We start from the raw sequence: 18,959 nt of genomic DNA, 5'->3' as shown, positions 1-18,959 counted from the left end.
ATTACTACGCTCGTCAGACATTATTTCCCTACAAGAGACCTGGGACATCGTGGGGAATCAGTTCCTAGATGCTTCTGCCACGTCTTTTTCCACGTCTTTTTCCGACGCCACACCCTCCTTTCACGGTACAGCTAAAGGGGGTTTGTTGCTTTTATTAAACGAAACCTCAGCTGTAAAATGGAAGGGGTCACAACACACTCACCTCACATTTTGTGCACTTTTATGACTTTTCCAAACCTGTACAGGGTCTTGGTGGGGGGAGAAGGACGTGGCCTGTGATCTTAAACATTTTCTAGGTTTTATTGCTAGCTCTCCCAGATATACAGTGTTGATGGTGTTGGGAGATTTCGACTTGTACCCCTGCACAGATTGTAGTTTGTATTGAGACAATAATAATTATATTTTTGACATAGATCAAATATGTCTTAAACACTCTCCCAACAACTCGATTTTAGCTCCCACTCTAGTGAACATGTGCAATAAGGGGATGTTAACCCTATGGCACGAATTCCAACATTCAGGGGGTCAAGTTCTGATTCGATAATTGACTATGTATTTCTATCGGTTTGCCAAGGCTATAATCTTTAATTAATTTCAACGTAGTTTGGCACGCTCGGAGTGATCATAATCCTATTCTCGCCATTTTCTGGTGGTCTCAGACCCCAGCCAAGGTAGACAGCCTATATAAGGAAACGCTTAACTTAAAAGATCAGGAGAGAAGGCTAAAGAGGGCAAAGGTAGTCCTGGCTGGTTTTAATTTTTACCTGTTATCCTCTTGTCAATGTGACTTTTTTTTATGTCTCTTTAATAACTTTTTTAGCATATAAAAAGAGAACATAATGCAGCACGGTTACAGTAGTTCTAGGAGAAGAGCATCCTAATTATAAAGGATCCAAGGATATGAATCTTGTAGAACTCAGGGTGGCACAAAAGAGTGAAGGGAGATAAAGTCCCGCGGGCACCCATACCGGGGAACACAGCGAGGGTCAGCCAACTCAATCATAGTACACCCGCTCACAGCTCCCTCTCACCATGTTATCGGCATCCATCACATGTATTACCTAGAGACGTGCCACTCTGAAAGGATTACTCGTCCTGAACATCCACTATGTGAGGTGTAGGTGGTCTGTATTTGCTCAGGTGAGTCCCCAATTGAGGTCAGCCACCTGATCCGCCATCTCATTCCACCTCTCAAGATCCCTCTCAACATTTACATCCCTGTGGACACCCTGTAAACGTACTTCCTCCACTACTGCCCATTCCAGTATGTCCATTTGCCACCTTTCGCGAGTCGGGTCGCAGCCTGTGCCCAGTGAATGGCGATACTTCGCCAGGCAAGTATCAGGTCAAGAAAAGCAAACCTGTAACTAATTTTCCCTCTTTTCTTTGGGAGTGGCAGAAGACCTAGAAGCCATGGACCGGGCCACGTGTATTCCCGTTATCCAGGTCACCAAGCAGGTGACATGCGCCCAGTACAGATGCAGTGCCCTGCAGTTCCACGCAACATGGACAAAACCTACAGGTGACAAGCTCGCAATGGGTAAATCCTACTAAGCCTCTGAGGGATCAGATATGCCCTGTGGAGGTAGTAGAATTGCATTAATTTGAATTGAGCATTTGAATCTCCCGCACTTGTGCGCTGGCCTGCCTCCACTCTGCATCTGTGAGTGGGGTATCGAGGTCCCCCTCCCAAAGGGTGTGGGTCCTGGTAATATCAAGCTGCCTATCTCCCTTCAGAGCCGCATAGATACCGGAAATAAGTCCTCTGTGTGAACCTGGGTCCAATATAACTTTTAACACCTGGGATTCCTCCGGTTCATCAGAGAAACTGGTCCATATAGCGCGTTGGCAATGTGACTTTAATAGTTGCCTTGATGAAGGAGCCAATCTTACTGGGTGTAATAAGGCTTCTTTGGCTGGGTCATTTCGTGGCTAGCCATGGTTTTGAGAAAGATAATGGCATGCATTACGAGGGCCGTGTGGCGGGGGAGGGGGAGGCTTAGGTTCCGATGGTCAGAATTTAGGAAAGCTATCAGGTCAATCCCAGATGGTAAGGCCCCTGGACCAGATGGGGAACCGGGGTATCTGTTCAAATCTGCAGTTGATTGAGCAGCATGGCCGAGTGAGACGCACTCTGAGCCAGCTCCGGCAAGCCGACATGATCCGACATTGCTTAAACCCATCCAGAGGCCTTTAAATCTCCACAGACGAGGCGGAAAACTGGTGAACCCCGGCGGCGGCGATTGACATCACCCGACGGCAGATAGAGGGGAGAGGAGCCGTTTAAATCGCCGGGAAGCCCGGAGCCTGTGTGGGACCCAAGATGGCGGCGTCCGTGACACAGTGAGGGGAGAGCCGGAGACGGAGATTTGGGGCCGCCCGAAGGAGATAGAGGGGCAGTTCTGAGGTCCCCGATGCCTTCCGTGCACAGAGTAAGCCCGGGAGGACCGGCGTGGGTCTCCAAATAGACACAGAACCCAAGGAGCGGCGGACCGGGGACGCTGGGGGCGCTCACCTTCTTACCCCTCCCCCCATCCCCGCAAAGAGCATCGCAAGGGAGGCGGTGGCGTGTGGAGGTGGCTGAAGAAGAGGGGGATAGCGCGGATCTTGGTCCGCCGCCACCGACGGGGGAACAAGCGGCAAGACGAGAGTGGCCTGGAACAGAGGGGGAGGCGCAGTGACACCGTTGTTCTCCCCCCTCGGCCCTGCTGAAAAGTGAAAGTGAGCGCGGCCGGGTGACAGGGGCATTAACACGCGGAGGTGCTTCACGGGAGGCAACTGGACCTAATGACGGCCAGGGGCAGGGAATTAAGGGGTGAGATTGCCGCGAGACAGGGGCGCTATCCCCCATCTGCCACAGGCTGACTCCAGTAACCCTGGTGAGGAAGTAAAGCAGGGGACAGGATCTGTTCCATCAGACCACTGTGGGACAGGTGCTGGGAAAGGAGGTGACCGGGGGTGAGCCGCACGGCCACCTGCACAGCCGGAACTAGTGGAGACGCCCTGAAGGGGCTGAGGTACATTTCTGCATTGGAGGTGAGCCCGCCCGGCAGAGGGGTACATGGACTTCCGGCCGACTCGGATGGACTCTGAGGCCTGGTATTGACACTAAACCTACGATCCCGAGGGAGCCTACGGAGGCCCACTACTCTAGCTACCAGGGCCTCTATCCGACCCCGAACAGCATCTGCCCTGGTAACACTGGTTGAGCAGGCAGCGAGACGGCGCGGTGGAGAGCCGGAGCGGACGTCGGACCGCTCCCAGAGTTGCGGACGCTCCCCCCCCCCCCCCCCCCCCCCCCCCCAACGCAGCGGAGGAGCAAGTGCAACATGGGGAAGAAGGAGGCGGTCCATAAGGCCCCGAAGCAAAGCCCTATAGATAAGTTTGCGGTGGCGCCGCAGACCGGCGGTATGGAGGGCGCGGGGGCGAGCTCGGACACGGCCCTTTTGATGGGAGCGATACAGGCCTCGAGGGTGGATATCCAGGCCTCCAGAGCGGCCCTGGAGGTGCATAGGAGAAGTGGGAGTGGAAGTCAACCTACTGCGGCAGGACTTTCGAAATCTCACTGAGAGGGTCACCGCAGCGGAGACGAGGTTAGGAGAGGCGGAGGACGTCATACACGCCGTGCGAAAAGATGTTAAAGAACTGAAGGACTCCCACAAGCAACTGCAGTGGAAGGTGGATGACGCAGAAAACAGGGCGAGACGCAATAACCTCCATTTTGTGGAATTTAGAGAAGGAATTGAGGGGCCCAATATGGCGGAGTTCCTGCGCACATGACTAGTCAAAACATTGCCCCAGGCGACTTTCTCCAATTGCTTCATCGTTGAAAGGGCGCACCGGGCACTTCTGGCTAAGCCTCTAGTGGGAGGACGACCTCGACCCATCATTGCGAGGTTCCTCAACTTTGCTGACAGATCTCATCCTCCGTGAAGCCAGAACGTTGGGTGACATAAGGGTCGAAAACTCGCAAATAATGATTTTCCCGGATTACAGCCAGGAGGTGCAGAAGTTAAGACGTTCATTTGACGCCGTCAACTCAGAGACCTAAAGATCCAATACATGCTCCTCTTCCCAGCCAAACTGAAAGTAATTTATAAGGATAAGACGCACTTCTTCACCCATCCGGAGGATGCATGGCAGTGGTTAGAGGAGCGCCCACCCTTCCGGAGCCAAGAGGAGGCTGGACGTAACACGGCGCCGGAGGGCCCCGTGGCTGGCAACCTCTGGGAGATAGTGCAGCCACAGAGAAAACGCACGCAAAGGGGAGCGAGAAAGACACAAACGACGCCGTACCCCTCGCTGCACAGGATCCCAAGAAGACAACGGGACCCCGGATCTCCACAAGGAGACAGTCAAGTAGGATCTAGATATCGGGCCTTAGCCGACGGGAACCGCACTGAGGGGGAGAATGGCACAGGAGGTAGCACGACGGGGAGTGAGGAGGAGGAGGAACAGTCCCCTCACCCGTTGGTTGAAGCCATCCATGAGCTGGAGAGCGAATCCGTCATGGACAAGGCCCCGACTCAGGGAGGGGCAGGGCCCTGAACACTTGAGCGGAACAGAAGCTGGATGGACGGGATATCGGCTGAGCCGTATGGCAACACGTACATGACTTACAAGCCTCCTACCCTTTTTCTTTAATACAGTGTTATTTGTTTGTTTTGGTATATTTCTTTTCTTGTAACGAACTACCATACAATACTGTGGACTTTGTGGACCATATCCTTTTTGGTTGTTGTCTGGCTGACAAGTTGGGGTAGGTCGGCATAGACACAGGGACACCGGTGTGGGCGACAGACCTTTTCCACCCAATAAGTTCTACCATAGGAGGGAGGTAGATGGTGGGACTGATGGGGGAGGGAGGTGGGGTGGGAGGAATGGGGACAAGTTGGGGAAGTTCACTGAGTCAAAATGGAAGGGGGGTAGGTATAAGGACGGGGGGCTAGGGGAGTTGGGGGATAGGGGGAATCACATCGTAGAGAACGCACTTACTAGCATTGTGGACACCACTTACACAAGAGAGACCGGCGACACAACCCAAGCACCACTGCAAGATGACTGGTGACAGGAGGGGACAGGCACTAGAATGGGATGGATTTACTATCTTAACGTGGAATGTGAATGGATTAGGTAGCAAAATCAAAAGAGGCTTAGTGACTGCCTATATAAAAAGGTTGAATCCTGATATCGTACTCCTACAGGAGCCGCACCTTAACCCCTTCCATGCTCATGACAAGCTCAGCTCGTCATGAGGCACAGTGGAGCTGTGCTGATGACGAGCTGAGCTCGTCATGAAACTATGAAAATCTGAATACTTCAGCACCGGAGGGGAAAATGTGCAGCAGCGATGTGGTTAAGGGTACTCATTGTGCCTTCCTAGCCAGGGGCCAGTACCGTGTGCTGGCACATGCGGAATACACTATGGGCTCACGAGGGGTGGCCTTCCTAATAAAGAAGACTGCGCCATTCACCACGGCTCAGATATGGACGGGACCCCCTGGGGACGTACGTGGGAGTGAAGGGCATGTGGAGGAGATGAGAGTATACGATTGTCTCGGTATATGCCCCCCCAAAGCTACAGGCCGCCACCCTTAGAGGGAATGCGGCGGTACTGATGGACACTGCAGACACCATGCAGGTACTAGGCGGGGACTTTAATGATGTCATGGACTCGGCGTTCGACAGGACGGGAGTGGGTTCCAGAGACTTGACTCACACTGCACTGTTTAAAACAATGTCTAACATGGGACTAATAGATGTGTGGAGGTGGTTGCATCCGGAGCACAGGGCATTTTCCTTCTTTTCGGGTGCTCATGGGGTGTACTCCCGACTGGACTACCTCTTCCTTCCCAGGCAGTACCTAACAGTAGAAAACGAAGCTGAATACAAAGCAAGAGGGATATCGGATCATTCCCCACTACTAGCAAAGGTAGGGGGAGGGGGACACGGTAACAGGGGAACCTGGAGACTGACGGCATGGGACCTCCAGAACACGACCATTCTGAAAGGTATCAGAGCAGATGTAAAAGTCTATGTAGCAGACAATGAGGGGACGGTAGAATCCTGGACGATTTTTTGGGAGGCGATGAAAGCAGTCCTCAGAGATAGAGTGCAGAATAGGCTGGCGGGGGAAAGGCGGAAGCTTACCGCGGAGATAGAGGCGCTGGAAGTGCGGATCCTAGATCTGGAAAGTACTTACCAGGAGTCGGGGGAGACGAGTGATCTCAGGATACTGACGGACGTGCAGAAACAGTATAGGGAGGCAGTGACGGGAGAGGCTAAGACACAGGCGCTAGCGACACTGCACAGGTTATATGACGTGGGGGACAAATCAGGTAAACTATTGGCGTGGCTCAGCAGAAAGGAGCGAGCGGCTAGGTGGGTGGAGCACATTAGGAACCCCCGGGGGGAGCTCCTCCGCTCGGACCCTCAGATTGCGGAGGCGTTTGCGGACCACTACGAATCGTTCTATATGGCTAGGGATCTTGGGACTTGTGACTGGGCCCTGCGTTACATGGCAGCGGTTGAGCTGCCGGCCTTGTCCTAGGAGGCCCAACGGGCTCTGGAGGCGGACTTCACTCTTGACGAACTCAAAGTGGCACTGGCTAAGCTACGGCCGGGGAAGTCGCCGGGACCGAATGGCTATCCGGTGGAGTTCTTCAAATGGGCGGCGGATCTCTTGCTACGCCACCTTAAGGGTCTGTTCAAGAAGGCGCCTCTGGAAGGTGGACTTCCACCGGATCTCTGTATGGCAACCATCATTCCGATTCATAAAGAGGGGAAACCCCCGGAGGAATGCGCCTCGTACCGGCCAATCTCCCTCTTGAACATCGAGGTGAAGCTGTTCGCCACGGTCCTGGCGATGCGACTGCGGATGGTAATTGGCGACCTGGTCCACCTGGACCAAACGGGCTTCCTCCCTGACAGGGCCACCATATTCAATCTAAGGCGCACACACAATTGGCTTCAGGAGGTGCAGGGGAGAGAGGAGCCTCATTGTTTCCTGTCACTAGATGCCGAGAAGGCCTTTGATGCAGTCCATTGGCCGTTTCTCGAGGGCGTACTGGGAAAGTTTGGTTTCGGTCCAAAATTCCAAAAATGGGTCTGACTGCCCTATACAGAGCCCAGGGCCGCGGTAAGGGTGAACGGGGTGGTCTCGAGGATTTCCCGATTCGGAGGGGGACCCGGCAGGGATGTCCGCTGTCCCCTCTCCTCTTCGCGCTTACGATAGAGATTCTGGCAGCCAAGATACACCAAAATGAGGTGATCAGAGGATTTAGCAGGGCGGAGGATGACCGGCTGGAGGAGAAGATATCCCTATATGCATACGATGTCCTGCTGTACGTTATGAAACCAGAGACCACAATCCCGAAACTCTTCGCAGAATTGGAAAACTACGAGCAATATGCTGGGTACCAGATAAACTGGCACAAGTCGGTCATTTCTGACCCTCGGGGGCGGGAACATTGGTCGGTATTGCCGAGGCGGCTGCTGACGACCGTGGAGGGGTTTACATACCTCGGAATCTATATTACGTTAGACCGGAAGCGATCTTTTGACCTTAACATCGACAGAATAATTCGGAATTTTACTGAGGATGCAGCAAGTTGGAGAAAGTTGCCCCTCACCTTGTTGGGGAGGGCGGCGATGTTCAAAATGATTACGCTACCTAGATTTTTATACGTGATGCAAAATGAATACTACCCCTTACCCCGAAAGGTGTTCGACAGGATTAATGGGGAGCTTCGGTCCTACTTGTGGCTGGGTAAACAGCCAAGGGTGGCGCTGAAAATGTCGCAGCGCCATCAGTACAGCGGGGGGAAACCGTTACCGAACCTAGAGGCGTATTACTGGGCTGAACAAATAGCGCTGATTAATGATTGGCTTCACGCCCAAGCAGATCACCCGACGTATGCCCTCGAGAGACATCGCATGTCCACGCGGAAGATGGTGACTTATCTGTATGGTGGAAGGAGAGACAGGGAACTGCTTCCAGCCACAACCCTCACGATAGGATTGTGGGACAAAGCAACAAAGCGAATCGGCTGGGGGGAAAAAGGCAAACGCCGATCTGGCACTGCTCGTGGCTGACGGAACTGAACAAACTGCGGGGCTTCTGGAGATGGGACGACATAGGGATCTCGACTCTGGGAGACGTTGTGGTGAAAGGGGAACTGAAGTCCTTTGCGGCGCTAAGGGCGGAATTTGGGCTGCACCACACGCAACTCTTTAAATATATGCAATTACGGCATGCGTGGGGAGCGGAGCGGATTCGGGCAGACATACTATCAGAATATGCGCCACTGGAGGGCAGATTGTTACAGGAGCGGATACAGGAAAAGGCAGTCTCACTCACATATAAAACACTACTGAATAACGTGACGGATGGCCTAGTCAAACTCAGGGGACAGTGGGAAGGAGAAGTGGGCTCTATGGATGACGTGGACTGGGACACTGTTTTGATGCACCCTAGAGAGGTAGCCATAAAATCCAGACTGAGACTAATCCAGTTTAACGTGCTCCACCGATCTTCCTATGATAGAGAGAGGTTACACAGGATGGGCAGGTCGGAGGACGCGAGATGCCTCAGATGTCGGGCCAAAGGAGGGAACTTCTATCACGTCATCTGGTTATGCCCGGTAATACAAAGTTATTTGGAGGCAATATTCGCTGAACTGAGCAATGTTCTGGAGACCCCTCTCCAGGTGGAGCCCAAGCTAGCCCTCCTAGGTATGACGAATGAAGTGGATCTGACCCGCCCCTTATTGATCTTTATGGTATTGGCTTTAGTAGTTGCAAAAAGAGATGTAGCTAAACACTGGGGCGCGGCCGAGCCGCCTGGGCATGAGGAATGGAGGAGAGGGCTGGATCTGTATACGGCTGCGGAAAGAGTCACGTATAAGGCACGAGGTTGCCCCAGGAAATTCCGCAAGGTGTGGGGTAAATGGAGAAAGTACCATGGGTTGGATGGGGGGGTTGTGATCGGGGTCTGAAAAGATTAGGAGAGGTACGGACACGAGACGATACATTGGAGCTGGGTGGAGTGGGATACCTGAGGCTAACACAACAAGGTATGCGTGAGGATGGAACGCCACAAACAGGTTGTTTCTGGCGATGTGCTGGTGGGGGGTGGAGGGAGGAGGGGGGGGGGAAAGTGGTTGATCAAGATGCGATGTTTATGTTGCGGTATGATAAAAATGCAAATTAAAATGTTAAAAAAAAAAAAATCTGCAGTTGATTTGTTGGCCCCTATAGTGACTCAACACTTTAATGCAGCCACCGGTAGCTCGTTACCAAATAGCTGGCATCACTCTGTAATAGTGCCTATTTTTTAAAAAGGGACGGACCACACTTGCTGTCGACCTATTTCCCTAGTGGACAGTGAGGTTAAAATCATAGGTTGCTCCTAGTTTGCCTCACTTTATGGGCAAAAGAAAATAATGTCCTATCTGAAATCCAATATGGATTCAGGCAGGACAAGGTTCTGTCAAACAAAACCTGAATCTTTATATGTTGAGCTCTAAGTACACCAGGGCGAAGGGAGGTGGACTGTCTACTTCGCCTTTATGAAACTCAGCTCGGCATTCAACAGGGTTATTCGAGCCAAGCTCGATGTCGCGCTTGGGTCCATGGAGGCTGATCCAGCACTAGTTACTTTCCTGTGCAGTTTACATGAGGGCCTCACCGCCTCCGTGAGATATGGGGCTAATGGAGAACGTACCAGTTTGAAGAGAGCGGTGCGCCTGGGGTGCATCTTGGGCCGCTTTCTTTTCATTTCTTACATCAACAGTCTGGAGTCAATCTTAACCGAATCTGGGTTAGATGTTCCACTCATCCGTTGCCCTCACTTCTATATGTGGATGCCGCTGTTCTAATAGCACACACGGCTGAGGGCTTGCAGCGCCTCCTAGATGTATTTGTCACCTTTATGGTTGGCCTCGACCTCTCCACTAACTATTCTAAGTCCCATGTTATAGTCTTTGGCCTCAAAAATTCTAGTTAAAATAAATCTGTGGTAAAGGATCATCTTACCAGCAGGGTTAGGCATTTTTTTTATTTTACTCGGGGATCTTGTTAGATTCCCACTTTTCTCGCGAACCAGTGCTCTAAAAAAAATGTCATTATGTTTTAATGGGCTGTCTACGGAATTGGGTCATTTTCGAGATACTTAGGCCACACACTTGAGTCAACACTCAAAGTCTATAAGGCCAAAGGTGTTCCTGCAATGACCTTCAGGTGCGACATTTGGGGTTGTGTGTGCATAGCCCCATTACAGGTTGCAGAGAACATCTTTCTGAAAGGTCTCTTAAACGTCCCTCAATGCATTTCCAGTGATATTGTCCACAAAGAATTGGGGTCGGGGCAAATTTCTGATCTCATTGTATGCGTCCTATTGCTTTTATGGTTATACCTTTGTCTAAAAGAGTTGCTAAAACCTAATAGACTCATAGTGTAAGGCTTCAGACAGGTGACACCAGCACTCTTGTTTATACAACTTTTACAGTCCCATAGGGGGTGCTTTTTCGTGTCACGCATTTTAGCTGGTATTTTACATTGGCGAAGATGATACCTGTGCAGTTTGCATAACATCCTTATTGATCACTTGTTCCAAATATTTTTTTTATGTTCATAAGAATGTACATCTGTATTTATGTGGCAGTCAATTCATTTTTGTGGATCTCTGCTTTTATAGAGTCCTATTCTCTGTTTATGGCTTACTGTGTTTTTGTATGTACTTTTTGATTTTAAGACAAAATCGAATACAGTTAATACTTGACCTGACTTAAAAGTTAAGAGGAAGACATCTCCTTATAATCCTATCACACCATTGTCTTTGCATCCCAGCTTACATTTTGCAACTTGTTTTTTCCATTGGATACAATAGATTCCATACAATTTATCCCGAGCAAAATCAAACAGTGTACAGAACAACTATCAAATAAAGCATCATGTTCCAAATTTGGTGTCAGTCTTCTTCTTTAATGCACTGCAAGATGGTGCGGGTGCTAGACGCCGTACCCGTGCTGCCACCGCTATTGAGAACTACACGTCTACACTGATGTTGTGACCGGACTTTGCCCTGACGCGGGTTTCGTCATTTTCTACAAATTGGGGTGCTACTTCTTGCCACTAGGAACGGAAGATCAGTGGTGTAAACAGCTTCGCAAATATTCATGCTGCCCTGATGAAGTCTAAATGCATAGACTGCTTAAATTAGACGAAACACGTGTTGGCTAGCAATCAAAGAGATGCTGTAACGAACATTAAAGAAGAAGACTGACTCCAAATTTGGAACATGATGCTTTATTTGATAGTTGTTCTGTACACTGTTTTATTTTGCTCGGGATAAATTGTATGCAATTTTGTTAATGTGGTTTGACTACATTATTTATGACGGTAGATAGACGTCATTATTATCCCTAGTATCAGCCCTAATAAGTTCTACTCTGTACTGTTGACAATAGAGCGCGAGCACATAACCTTCTATCTACTGCTTTATAACGTGTACAATAGATTCCATTGGTCATCAGATCGAATGTGGGTGAAATAAATGTGTTTTCTGCGAATACTTGTTTTGACATGTATATGCTTAGATCTTCCGTTATTTATGAATTTATAATCTGGCCTCATTTCCATTACAGGTGGATGCTACAGAGAGTGAGCCAAAAAGTTTTATTTTTATGAGTGAAGATGCAACGACAAATCCAGACAAACTCATGGTTTTAATTCATGGTAGTGGTGTTGTAAGGGCAGGTCAGTGGGCAAGACGATTAATCATAAATGAAGATCTCGAGAGTGGCACCCAGATACCTTACATTAAGAGAGCCATGGAGGTAAGGTGAACATTTTCTTCACTCTTGAATTCAGTTGGATTAAACAAACTAATTAGTCTTGATCCTCCAATGTTTTTATACTTCGCTATTTACATTTTTTAAACTTTTAAGATCAGTGTCTTTTTGAAACTAGAATTTATTTATTATATTAGTCAGTGCTTTTTGTGAAAGTAACTGAGAAGAGTTTTGAGCATTTATAGTTATTTTGAAATAGTTGTGGATGTCTGCTTTATTTATCACCACGATTTCATATAGGAAACAACTGTGGAAAATAAAGTTCCTTTTCATTTGATATCTCAAATTCATTTTTGGTAATTCGTTATTTCAAGAAGGAAAACTTAAATCTGGTTACTCTTTAGTCATGTAGTGCTTGTGCTTTAGAGTTTAGTTGTGCTTAATTTCCTGTCACAAAACAGTTGCTCAAAGATTGTCAGTAACTGTATACTGCACTTTTCTCAAGCAAATCTAGGATTGATTGTATAGGATTAATCTTTTTCAGGAGTGTGAAATATTCATAGAGTGCTATACATTTGTAAAATGTATAATTTTTGCGCACTGAACTTTGTGTAGACGAAAGTGTGAAATTCATGAAGGGCAAAAATTAGTGATATACATAAGAAGCAGAAACAATTTAACATTTATGGTGTGCAGAAGTGCGAAAAAACTATATTGACTAGAGCACAGGGGGCCCTTTTTTGATGTTGGTACAATGAAGGCGGTTGGAGTCCAAACCAGACAGTGTATCCGAATTGGTTCAAGGAGCCTGTCGGCCAGTTGGAAGGGCCTCATAATCCCTAACGGATGGCATTTCCGCTGTCTGGATTATGATGGCACTTTCCGACAGCAGTTCGATGTCAGACTTTCCTATCTGGAACTGCTGACTCAAAGTGTCTTTGGGGGCCCCTAGCAGGGCCCCCTTTGCCCTGGTCCTCCGGTTGTGGCCCTGGGGAGCACCCATGGTGCCCCCTGAAAAACTCTGCACCATGTGGTAGGCACCATGAGGTGCCTGCCACTATGCCCACCACACGGTGCAGGGATTGACACAAACTCTCATCTCTCAATTGGAGCTTGTCCTGCAAGTGGATTCCGCCTGCCGCACAAGCTCCCTTGGAGAAATGGGAGTTTGTGGCCACACCATGTGCGGTCGGATCGTAGTGAGGTGTGCAGAACCACCAACCTATAGTTGGTCGGTTTCCACACCAAAACGCTGACTGGCATTGAAATTAGCCCCAGGTTATTGATGCTGACAAGCTGAATTGTAATAAATCTATCTTGAACAGAATCTTTGGGAAAATGTATGTCATTTGGGTCCTGTTGGCAGTGGGTTTTCACCAAATATCGACTCAAAAAGAAGGTCGGACCATAACATTGTGGTCAAAATATTGTGAACCAAGTATTCAAGGTAAATATTTTTTAACAGTTTTACTATTATATCAAAGTATGACATATTGTTTGCCTTTTTTTATTTTGGTGTTTTATAGTATTGTTTTTATTTTTATGTGTTACTGCAAAATAAAAAATAAACAAAGTATATTACATGTTTTTAGTTTTGGGGTTTTATTGGGGTAGTGGGTGGATGGTGTTTCTAAATTATATATTAATCTAAGTTCATTAAATAATTGGGTATTTGTTTTTTTTATTGATACCTATTTAGTTAAAATATTTACAACTGTTTAAAATTCTGTATTGCATTTTTATATTGGGCTGTTGGGTTTATTGGGTGAATTTGTGGGTATAGTTTGTCAAACATATACTAATTAATGTTATTTGATTAATTTGATGATTATATCATTATTGGCGGTGTCATTTATTTGTTTGTTCATTAAAGTTTTATTTATGTATTACATTTTAAGTTTGGGTTTATTGAGGTGTTCTGTAAATAAACAGCTTTTTTAAAATGTATATATTTGATTTTTTTTAAATGTTTACGCTGTTATGTATTAAAACACTTCATAGTGTGTTGGCTTATGTATTATGTTTAAAGTTGAGCATATGGGGTTGTGGGGGTATTTTTGGAAATAAAATATTTAAATACCTAAGATTAAGTGTTCAATGTATTATGTTATTTTTTAAATTAGTAAGTAATGTTAATATTTTTTCTATAAATATACATTCTTTTCTATGACAAATGTGGTATTTTGTATTATGTGGGGTTGATTCAGTGTGTATTTTGTAAATAACTAAATCTGTAGCTTTGTAAAATTTTAAGAGTTGTAATATTTTGTAAATGTGTTAGGTGACCGAGATTTCTTTATTTTATGGGTGTTTGAAGTTTACTGTTTATTTCGAGTCGGTTTTAAACATTATATTTATTTTTATTAAATAATGCAAATGACAAATATATATGTATTTGAGTATTAATATATTAGAATTTTTTTTACAATGAGAAATGTGTTATTTGGATGTAGTAAAGTGATATTTAAAATGGAGTTAGAATAGTAAGTCTGATCTGCCCGACCACCCGCTCCCTCAAATTGTATGCACTTTCCCCAGCATTTGTTCGCCTTGAGTTACAGTAGTAAATCGGATTCCTGCTCTAGACCTCCCCCTCCTCCCTAATTTTAAAGTTTACACTTTCAGGGCGGTAAGGGTCACTGCAATGTTCAACTACCAGTTACAGAAGTTATATCATCCACAAAAAAGGAGACAAGGGAAAGAAAGAAAAACACAGAGCGTGACAAACCCCTTCTCACCCTAACTTAACACCTCCCCTCGATGGTTCTTGTGTATCTTGCTTTGAATGTCTTCCTATTCTTTCTTTAGATTTATTGGTCAAGAAGGGCCCCCAATCAACTTCCTGTGCCTTTGCCCCAATCTCTTGACTGTAATATAAGTATTTCCCAAGCTAGGGCCTCTCACAGCCTATAGATCTGCTCTTGCCAGGGAGGTACTTTGTGTATTCCCCATGTCACCAGCAATACAGTAAGTGCTGCACCGTTTGCCAAAAATATTTGTTTGTTCTCAAAGATTTTTCTTCTTCATATGGCACTCTGAGAAGACTCTCACGGTTCCCTGGGATTTTTCACCCGGTGGATTTTGTCAGTACCTTTCAACCCTATCTTTCAGTGGCTTGCCAAATTATTACATCCCCACATGATATAGTTTGAGTCCCGCCTCGGGCCCCCTCTCCAACAATTCTTACTTTGTTCTGTCCCATTCATATAGTTTGACTGGGGTTAGATACCAGTACATCACTAGCTTACAGAATGTTTCTCTTTTGTACTCTTCATAGTTTTATACGCCTGCCTATAAATATTTTCCTACACTTTGCTTGCTTGTGAGTTACCTAGTTCTAACTCCCATCGGGCCAGATAAGCTAGTTTCTCTGCCTGATGGCAATAATCAGGAGCTTGTAAATGGAGGAAAGCACATCCGTCATGATCCCCTCCCATCATCCACTTTTCAAACTGTGTAAGCTCTATGGAAGCAAATTATTTCATCTCTATCTGTAGTACACAATGACATATCTGACTGAAAAGGAATCTCTCATTTTCCTGCTGACCATAGTCTCTCTTAAGATCTTCAAATTAATGTATTTGCCTTTCTCAAAAGAGAGATCCAACCATCAACCATCTTTGCTGTATCCAGGCCATGAATTCTCCACTTACCAAACCTAGAATGAATGTAAATTGCCTCCAATCAGTGTAAATAAAGGCTGGGGGCATTCTAATTCTATCCCAGACTCCAAGCATCACTCTTGTTATTCGCCCCAGCTTCTGTGCTTTTCTTCCATCCGTTGGATGCCCCATAGAGAATTACTGGCTATTATATAGTCTGTCCAGCACCAGTTTTTGTGTGTCTTTATCAATTCTACTGGGTATCGAAGCTCGGCTGCTTGAGAATAGCATGATAAAAGCATGTTAAGTATGGGACTGCTTGCCCTCCGAATCAGTTGGAAGAAACATTGATCAAGTGTTTTAGTCTGGCCTTCTTTCCTGCCAAAATTAAGTCAGTATAGTTAGAAAGAGATTAAGCACTTTGGGGAGGATTGTCATTTTCACAATAGATACACTTCCTATGTTCAAGAAGGTTCCCTGATACTAATTGATAAAACATGTTCGACTTTCAGCCAGTAGGAGGTAGATTGGGCGATCATAATTCTCAGGTATTTAACTGCTCTTGGAGACCATTGACGGTACAAAAGGCGGTGGTGATGGACGGAGCATCTGAATCAATCAAACACTCACACCCAGTCAAAAAATCTGGGTTTAATCCATCACCGTTCTTTAGCCCACTCTGCCACCCCAGTTCAGACATGGCTATATGCAAATCAGTCTGACCCTGTGCCTCATGGGAACAGTCCAGCCCGAACTGCCAAGCCATGTCTTTCCTGGATCGGAAGACCATTGAAGTAGAAAGTTTCTCCATAGCGCATCAAGGGCTGCACTCAGAATCCATAGTGCCAATGCCCATGATTTAGCCAGATCAATCTTGAATCCGGAAACAGCCAATTCTGTATAGTTCTCTTAAGAGTTCAAGAAATGGATATGTGCATCTCTTACAGGGAGAGCATCATGGCATTTGTGATCATTATCAATTTAAATTCATTAGTATCTGTCTGGACTCCCCAACTGCCTCATTGTGTCGAACATGGACCACAAATATCAATCGTCAAAGCATAGAGCAGCAGAGACGGGTTGGCACCCATTTGTGGTGCCCCGCTAGATCGAAAGGGAGTTGAAGCCTGTCCATTAACTTCAGTTGTTGCTTTTTGGCTTTTATAACTACAAATGGCCAACTTAGAAATCGGGGACTAGCCCCATAGCATCCAAGTACACCATGAGGCAGATCCAATTAACATGGTCAAACCATTTTTGGCAACCAAGGATCGCTGTAAAAGTGCAATCTCACCACCACATCTGGGACTAAATTGCTTCTGTGGGGCCACCCTGAGCACTCTGCTAATATCTGCCACCTGGATCGCAAAAATCAAGGAGGCCCTTTATTGGATGAATCCATAAGGTCCTGATGTTGGTCCAACCTGGGAATCCCACTAAGACGGGTATACTTCCTATGGGAATGGTTTTGAAGGTCCTTAATCTTTTCTTTTAGGATATGTTGCTCTTTATTGCCAGTAAGCGTGCAGTCTCAGTCTCTTCAGCTTGTCCATTCATCTTTCTCTCCAGGTTATCTATTCTGCGGCCCATATCTGTAACCTCCCTGCAGGTTTCCTTGAGGTCTTGATCTGAAAGAAACAGGTTAGTATTAGATTCCTTACCTTAGAATATCCCCAGGCGTCAGACTGGATCCGGAAACTATTGCGTAGCAGTACCCTTGCGTGTCGGTAGGCGTCGTCTGCGGCTCCGCGTCCGTCGTCGGCGTAGTTGGCGCCGGGATGACGTCGCCGGAGTACTTAGACGCTGCCCTCGCGCGCTGACGTCAGGTCCGGAGAAAGTGTACCCTTTAGTCAATTTTTGACTAAACTTTTTGCATCTTTTTGATCTGTTTTTCGAGTCGAACAACTCCAACGGTGCCGGTAGGGATGCTCGGGTTCAAACCCTGCGTCGACTGTAACCGGCTGATGTCGTTTACCGACCCCCATCGCCGGTGCCTTCCCTGTCTGGGCCCCGACCTCGACGACAAGTCCTGCTCCGACTGCCGGGCCCTGACATCCAAAGCTAGACGGGAGCGGTCCCGCAAGCGACTCGAGCTCCGGCAGTTGGCCCCGCGCCCCACGAGGTCCCAGTCCGCGAGGAGGTCGAGGGACCGGTCGCGGGGTCGGAGTCATCATAGCTCCAGGAGTCGTCACCAGTCTTCGGGCTCAAAGTCCTCAGGTAAGAGGCACATCGTCCCTGGTCCTACCCTCGATTTGGGTCCGGCGTCGGAGCGGCGCCGCTCGGCGCCTCTCTCGACGCCGATTAGAGATTTCTATTTCTGTGACCCGGCCCCATCCTTTGACACTGAGTATCAGAAGATGGGTGGCGAGGAGGATTGGGAGGGATCCGAGGATCCTCTGGCACATGAGTGCCAGTCTTCTCAGGACTGGACAGGTGAGCTTGGGGAGGCCAGTGGTCTGGACACTTCGCCCGACACTGGTTTTGTCTCCCCTCCTACCGTGGCTACGGAGGAGGGGGCTGCCTATAGCGTGGTGCTGACGCGGGCTGCCAAGGCCTTGGGCCTTGAGCTCCCCGTCGCGGCCGTGAGGACTAACCTCCTCACTGAGGTCCTTAAACCGCAGACAAGCTCGGCTGAGCATCTGCTGCCGTTTAATGAGGCCTTATCAGACGTTCTTTTGGGCACTTGGTCCAAACCCGCTACAGGTCCGCCTGTAGATAGGAACGTGGCCAGACGCCACCGCCCAGCTCTGGGCGACCCTTGCTTCCTGTCCACCCACCCCACCCCCGAGAGCCTGGTCATCCAGGCCTTAAACTCCCAGACCGAATTCCCGACGGCTCCCCCGATCGGGAATCCAAGAGGTGTGAGCAATACGGGAAAAAGGTATTCTCCTTCCTGAGTTTAGGGTTGCGGTCAGTCAACACCGCGTGCCTCCTGGGCCGTTACACCCACTCTCTGTGGGACACGGTCGCGGACGTGCTGCAACAATGTCCGGAGGGGGTCGGACTAAACTCGCCCAAGTCCTTGCGGAGGGTCGAGATGCGGCACGGTATTCCATCCGGTGTGGGCTGGATACCACGGACTCACTGGGCAGAGCAATGGCAACGACGGTGGCGATTCGTTCGCACGCCTGGTTGAGGTCCGCTAACTTTTCGGCTGATGTCCAAAATACCCTTATGGACATGCCGTTTGATGGCCGTCGTCTCTTTGGAGACAAGGCAGACCATGCGCTTGAGCGCTTTAAGGACTCCAGGGCTACATACAAGTCCTTGGGCCCCTCTGCCCCGCGCCAGCAAAGGGCTGCCTTTCGCTCCTTTCGTGGCCAAGGAAGGGGCGCCCCCACACGTCCTGCCAGCCACGGGCCGCAGACTACCATCCAGCGCGGTGGCGGACGTGGAAACCGCTGTGGCGGCGGTCAGAGAAAACGGTGAGGCCAGTCCACACCTGCTCCTGCAGCATCTGCCTCGAAACCCTCCTAGTCTGTACTTTCAGGCGCATGTGATGCCAGTGGGGGACAGGGTTCGCCATCACCACCTCCACTGGCGCACTGTCAAATCAGACAGGTGG

At 48.2% G+C, this 18,959-nt stretch overlaps 1 protein-coding gene across 2 annotated transcripts in view; it reads left to right on the top strand.

The window, feature by feature from the left end:
• The window catches only part of ARB2A (ARB2 cotranscriptional regulator A), a 1,549,567-nt gene that overhangs the window by 287,975 nt on the left and 1,242,633 nt on the right, over window positions 1-18,959 (top strand). For both annotated transcript variants that reach the window (XM_086960917.1, XM_086960918.1), the window contains exon 7: window positions 11,646-11,837. In XM_086960917.1, coding sequence (XP_086817043.1) covers window positions 11,646-11,837 — 192 coding nt within the window. The remainder of the gene's footprint in view (window positions 1-11,645; window positions 11,838-18,959) is intronic.

Source organism: Lissotriton vulgaris, chromosome 3_1, assembly GCF_964263255.1.
Source record: "Lissotriton vulgaris chromosome 3_1, aLisVul1.2, whole genome shotgun sequence".
Taxonomy (NCBI): Eukaryota; Metazoa; Chordata; class Amphibia; order Caudata; family Salamandridae; genus Lissotriton; species Lissotriton vulgaris.
The sequence above is the reverse complement of the archived record's forward strand: the minus strand, read 5'-3'. Positions and strand labels throughout refer to the sequence as shown.